General features: G+C 37.6%; 1 protein-coding gene across 2 annotated transcripts in view; it reads right to left on the reverse strand.

Annotated features, from left to right (window-relative positions):
• Positions 1 to 5,867: 5,867 nt before the first annotated feature.
• The window catches only part of LOC107705543 (TFIIH basal transcription factor complex helicase XPB subunit-like), a 22,472-nt gene continuing 21,259 nt past the window's right edge, over positions 5,868 to 7,080 (reverse strand). For both annotated transcript variants that reach the window (XM_016508858.1, XM_016508857.1), the window contains one exon: positions 5,868 to 6,286. In XM_016508858.1, the coding sequence (XP_016364344.1) occupies positions 6,149 to 6,286 (138 nt within the window). In that variant the 3' untranslated portion in view covers positions 5,868 to 6,148. The remainder of the gene's footprint in view (positions 6,287 to 7,080) is intronic.

Consider the following 7,080-nt stretch of genomic DNA (forward strand, 5'->3'; position numbering starts at 1 on the left):
CCCCCCCATGAAAAACTGAAGTGAAGGATTTTCTTTTGTTGCAAAATAAAGTGGGGATTACATAAATCCATTGTGGCTTGCAGCTCTTCAGTTGACCCGCATTAGCCGCAAGACACATTAGTCGTCAGCAGAGCATGAAGTGGAAGAAATAAAGTGCCGGTGGTGTGCCCAATTTCGACCCCCTGCCAAATTATTACCCCCCTCGTTGAAGTCGCTACTTGATTGCCTAATCATAACCCCTCCCCCACATCTACTCCTAAACCTACCAATACTAACACCGGTCCGGTACTCCCCCTCGGTTTGGGGGAGAGTATACAAACATTTAATAGTTCAGTTCATTTTATTTATTTCTTTAATATATTGTTTGCAGGGTAGGCAGAAACAATACATAGCCACAATACATAGATTGGCAATTTGTTTAATCCACCCTATATTATTAAACCATTCCCTTTTTGTTTTCTATTTAAAGGGGTCATATGATGCGATTTCAAGTTTTCCTTTCTCTTTGGAGTGTTACAAGCTCTTGGTGCATAAAGAAGATCTGTAAAGTTGCAAAGACTAAAGTCTCAAATCCAAAGAGATATTCTTTATAAAAGTTAAGAGTCAGCCACGCCTACCTAAAACAGCTCGTTCTAACACGCCCCCACATGTCTACGTCACTATGTGGAAATATTAGCATAATGCAGCCCAAATGTGCACGCAAAGAAAGAAGACATGGTTTCAGGCACAGCAGTAGTGTTGATGCCCATGTCAGGGAGACGCTGTGTTTCAGTGCGAAAGCAAAAGCACTTTATTTGGCCTTCCGGAAGTAGATGCAGTTAGGAATCATTGGTTAAGATTTATTTACAACAGAGCAGCACAACCCAGATGTTCGAATTTGGACGAGTTTTTTGAACCTAGAAGAGTACAAGGCGGCTTGAACTGATGGTAAAACTAACGACATTATTAACTGTATTAACTATTGGGGGGACTTGTCCCCCTCTGGTGGTGGGCCCTGTAAAAATAAGATTTGGATTTGTCTTTGTAATTTGGACATTGTAGAATGGTAATCTCTTCGCCAGGTTTCATGTCGCTGCATTAGTGCAAATGTGTTTTTTGAGTTCACATACTCTCAGAAAACAATGGTACAAAACTGTCACTATGCGGTACCCTTTCAAAGGGTATAATATGTAGGCTACTTTTAAAGTACGAATAGGTACTAATGTACCATTTAGGGGTAAATAAGGTATAAAGATGTACCTTTTAACTTTTGTACTTTACTGCCCCAGTGACAGCTTTGTACCTTTTTTTTGAGAGTGTGTCATCTCTTCTCCATATACACTACATCACTGGGTCCCATCATACAGGCACATGGCTTTTCCTACCATTGCTATGCTGATGACACATAGCTCTATCTCTCATTTCAACCAGATGATCCAACGGTAGCTGCACGGATCTCAGGCTGCCTGGCGGACATCTTGGCATGGATGAAAGAACATCACCTACAGCTCAACCTGGCAAAGACTGAGCTTCTTGTCTTCCCTGCCACTCCAACTCTACAGCATGATTTCACCATCCAGCTAGGTTCTTCTACAATTACCCCATCGACTTCGGTCAGAAATCTTGGTGTAATCTTCGATGACCAGCTGACCTTCAAAGACCACATTGCAAAGACTGCCCGATCTTGCAGGTTTGCATTGCACAACATCAGAAAGATCAGGCCCTTTCTAACGGAGCATGCTGCACAACTTCTTGTCCAGGCCCTTGTCATCTCTAGGCTGGACTACTGCAATGCTCTTGTGGCTGGATTTCCATCAAGCACAATCAAACCTCTACAAATGACTCAGAATGCAGCGGCACGACAGGACTTCAATGAGCCCAAAAGAGCCCATGTTACACCTCTCTTTATCTCCTTGCACTGGCTACCGGTTGCGGCTCGAATCAAGTTCAAGACATTGATGCTTGCATATAGAACAGCCACAGGCTCAGCACCCGCCTACTTCCACTCACTACTACGAATCTACATCCCCTCCAGAAGTCTGAGATCCGCTAGTGAGCGACGCCTCGTGGTACCATCACAGAGAGGCTCAAAATCACTTTCCAGAACATTCTCGTTCACCATTCCTGGCTGGTGGAATGATCTTCCCACCCCTATCCGAAATGCTGATTCCCTGACAATTTTCAAGCGACAGCTGAAAACTCATCTCTTTAAACGCTACTTGACTTAATCTTAAAATTTTTATTTTATTTATCTCTTTATTTATTCCTTCCCTTTCTAGCTTGTACTTATTTGAACAATGCCTAAAACTTGGTATTTCAAGCACTTCCTGTGTCTGTTTGCCTCTTTAAGAAGAATCGCTTTATGTATTTCCCCAATTGTAAGTCGCTTTGGATAAAAGCGTCTTCAAAATGACTAAATGTAAATGTAAATGTAAACATCAGGCACTTTGAATCAAGTGTGTGGTTTTGGGGGCACCTGAGATAAGAACCTCTGTTTTACACGAATGCAAATCACGTCTGAACATTCCTCAGCTCTGGGTAGGACACTATTGGTAACTTTCCCACAAGCTTGTTTTTGGAGTCCTGGAATAAAAGGGGGTTCATGCCTTTAGAACTGCTTATTTATCCTTCTGTATATTGGGGGATATACAGCAGGAATATTCCCCGTTCCTTCTCAAACACATCTACACACTGATCCCTATCCTCCTCCTCCTGTTACATAACATGCATCATTCCTGTCATTTTATTGCAAACTGTATGATCTAAATACCTAATTTCTTAAGTGTTCCCAGTGTATGGTAAATATTCTCTACGAAGCAACTTAAGACTGCATGAAAAGACTTCCAGAGTCCTGCTTTATGTTTGAGGCCTCTTGTATTTAGACCCTCTTTTTGTTTCTTTCTGAATAGAAAGAAAGAAACAAGCTTAGAAGATGTGTGTTTACGCCAGATTCTCATCTTAAGAATTAAATACGAAATCAATGATTCAATTTATGTTTCCGAAAAGAACTTTTGTGTTCCATCGCCTGCCTTTATTTAAATCTTTCTTCATCCTTCACATTGATCACTTTAACTGCACACGCACACGCACAGAAGGAAAGCCCACTGATTATCCTTTCTAGAGAATTGCATATGCTTCCTTGGTATCAAAACTGATGACCTCGAACCAAGCGGATATAGCTACTTAAAAGGGAAAAGCCCTAAAAACTAGAAGTCTCACTTTTGCCAAAACAGTTGTGAAAGATTGTTTTGCCTTTGGGTTCTTATATCAGTGTTTGGCAAGCATAGGTGCATCAGGCTTCTCAAAACTGAACTATAATCATGTTAATATTCACAATCCTCTAATTCTTTTATTTCAATGTATTGTTCAATTGGTTTTTGATAGGTGCATGTGCAAAGAGCAGAAAGGACTCATGGGCACAACAACAATCTGGCACAAGAACAGGCAGGGAAGGAAATGTGAAGGTCAATGAATGGAGCTGGTAAGGCAAATGAACTAAAAACAAAGTGACAAAGAGCTGAACCCAGATATGAGACCAACAGCAGAGCTCATGGGAACAACAAGCAAAAGCTATGTGTCAAGTCAAGAGAGCACATGGCAGCTGAACTCAATCATCAGCCATTATATCATTATTTTTATTATTATTATTATTATTATTGGTTTTGCCGCTTAACATTTTTGTGGAAACCATGATACATTTTTTCAGGATTGTTTGATAAATATAAAGTTTTTTTTCTTTGTAAAAATTTTTTTTGTAACATTATAAATAACTTTACTGTCACTTTGGATCAATTTAGTGCATTCTTGATAAATAAAAGTATTCATTTCTTTTTCTTTCTCTTTTTTTAATTAATCAATTAAATGACCATTTCTTTTATGTTTCATCCACTTTCAGCAGGTATGTCAAAAATCTTGAGGTGTAACTGAAGAACTGAGAACTTCACATTGAGTCCAATGTCATGTGGACACTGGGGTACATAAGGAGGTTTTTTATTGGTATTGTGAATTATTAAACCCATACAAAATGGCATAGATATATGTGCATATAAAATGTGTATATACATTTTTGTCACAGTTTGTTATTCTGCAGCCTGTGCCAAAATGCTTACATTTTTTCACATCAATACACCCATAACAAAACAAAAAAACAGATTTGATAACTTTGATATTTAAAAAAATTGATTAAAGAGAAAAAAACTGAAATATCACATTGACAAAAGTATTCAGAGTATTAACTGTGTACTTCATCAGAGCACCTTTGGCAGCAATTACAGCCTCTGGGTTTTTTTGGGGTATGATGCAATGAGTAACTAAAGAAAATGCAAAAACATATACTGTAATTCCATTACATATCTTTCAAAAGATCACTGGATCACCCAGAATGATACTATAATCATAATCTGAAAAGTTGCTATCGACTGAAAGCCCTTTTGTTTTTGCAGGTTGACAGAAAAAGCAAAAGTAAAGTTCAGTTTTTGTATTATTGTGAACATTTTCTTGCCTTTATGGCACAGTTATGTAGACATATAGAGAGAGTAAAAACTACTCGCATAAGACCATATAAGTATTAGTATGTGTATAAATATACATATGGTGGTAAATCTCAAAAAGACTTAATTTACCTAATTCACCTAATATTAGTCATATTCATATCAAACATATGTGGATAAAAGAAAAATCATAGACATTCACTTTTTTTATTCAACATCAAGATTTTAAATAAATCTTAAAAAATAAATAAAAACATTTCTGTGTAATAAAACAGAGAAAGTGTATATTTAAGCACAAAACTGGTCATCATCTTTCAAATATGTAAATAAATACATCTTAATTTAGTACAAACATTTAATGTGGTCTCAGTTAATACATGCCAATACCGGTCATATTAACTACCTATGTGTCTGTACAACATTAGTTATTGAATCAATGTGTCGAGGTAGTTGCTGAACAAATAACTAGTTTGTTTTGAGGGGAAACCACAGGAAATGTACCTGAAAGAGGGTTACATTTGGAGGCACAAGAGATCACCTAAGTTCATTGTGGAAAAAAACAGACAAACAACAGACAAATGCTTTACTTCCACCCTATATCTCAAAGAAAAACAAAATCTATCAATTACTCACCATCGTGTCCTTCCAAAACTGTATGACTTTCCTTCTTCTGTGAAACATAAGATATTTGAAAGATCGCCTCAGTGATAAAGCAAAAGAAAGTCATGCAGGTTTGGAACGAAAATTAAAGTGGAACTCCTAAAAATTTGCTCTAAAAATAACTACGCTTCTTAAAAAATGCTGCCTTTAAATATAGCCCAAAATAATACTTAAAGGGATAGTTCACCCAAAAATGGACAGTCTGTATCCAGATCAGATGGTCACTGCAGTCACCCGGATCCAGTCCGTATCCAGCCCAGATGGTGGATCAGCACCTAGAGGCAACCTCTACAGCCCTGAATGTCAGCGGAGACCATGTCAGCTAGATGCACCCCAGAGAGATCCCCTGCGAAGACCTCGTCACCTCGACAACCATCAGCACAAGACCACGGGAACCAGACGAGTCCTCTGCACAATATGACCTGTGTTGCAGCCTGGAATTAAACCACGCCATGCTGGTTTCGTCTGGCCAGAAGAGAACTGGCCCCGCGACTGATCCTGGTTTCTCCCAAGGGTTTTCCCCAAGGTTTGTATACATTAATGTTGATTAATGCATGATGAACTAACAATATCTTAATAAATGAAAATTAGATCAATACATGCTGTAAACACTGTTCACTGAGGTACGTAATGCACTAATATAAATGTATAGAGTCTTGTTAGTTACCAAAGTACGTTTTATTTGAAAAAAAGTTTACCAGTACATTTCAAAAACAGGTTTTGGCTTTTACATACTGTACAACTTCTTAATTCTTTACAGTTCAGTTTCTCACAACAAATTCAAAAATAATCATTCTTATAATTACACACATCCTGTTTATAATACTATACATATTCGATTCTTGAATCTTTCTAAAATGACAGCAGTTTTGCTTCATTCTCGCTGTCTTTAAATGGCTCTGTCTGAGACAAGCAGCCATGAATTGTCTTTTATTAAGATGCTGGCCGTCCCAGGAAGTGCGTTGTTTGGGCCTGGTGTCTCCAGATGCTGACAGTGCATCACCGGGCCGTGAGTGAGTTCACTTGCGGAAGCGTTTAAACAGAGGATGGACATTCTTGCTGGCTGAAGACTTGCTACTGCGGGACGTCTGGTATTCCATGTAGACTGTATCATCTGCACCAGACATGGAGCTCATAGTTCCCATACGACGAGAAAACTATAGAAATGGGTCAATTAAAAAAATAAAGACAATCCTTACTGATACATGTTAAGCAGGTTAACATAAATCATTCTGACACAAACACAGATTAACCCACTCCTTAGAATGCTTTAATGCACGTCAACACTATAAACCATAAGCAGAAAGGTGATAGGCTGAGGGCATGTGGATGAAGAACTAAAATGGTTGGCTGGTTCTCAGTTTACCTGAACATTTCATTTTCTCACCAAGTCATTCCAAAACCTCTGACTTTCTTTCCTCCGTAGGATAAAAAAAAAGAAGAAATTTTGAAGAAAGCGGTTTTCTATGTTTTTCTATTCTACTGTTTTCATAGAAAATTGAATGGAGACTGAGGCTGTTAGGATCCAAAACTGACATAAAAGCACCATAAAAGTAATTCATACCACTCTTTGATTTCTGAAGCCATACAATAGCAGGGTTTCTGCAGGATTTTTAAGCTCAAATTTACCTGCACAAATAAAATTAATACCATATGAGCGGGGTAGGGCAATGTCTATAGTGCCATATTAAACTATAAAATTACTGTAAAAAGCATAATTTACAATTCAGATACAAGTTTTCACAAAAACAAAGTTTTATAAAATGATAAACTTTACATTTCAGCCTTTAAACCATTGTTAAGAAAATGGAGGAGTCAAAAGTATTATTATATTAATTTAAACAATTATTATCAATAAATACTTATATCAATTAAATGACAAATTATGGGTGTGTGCGATATTGACAAAAAATGATATCTCAATTTTCTGGGATTTTATCGATAACAATAA

Source organism: Sinocyclocheilus rhinocerous, unplaced genomic scaffold, assembly GCF_001515625.1.
Source record: "Sinocyclocheilus rhinocerous isolate Xijiao unplaced genomic scaffold, SAMN03320098_v1.1 scaffold504, whole genome shotgun sequence".
Taxonomy (NCBI): Eukaryota; Metazoa; Chordata; class Actinopteri; order Cypriniformes; family Cyprinidae; genus Sinocyclocheilus; species Sinocyclocheilus rhinocerous.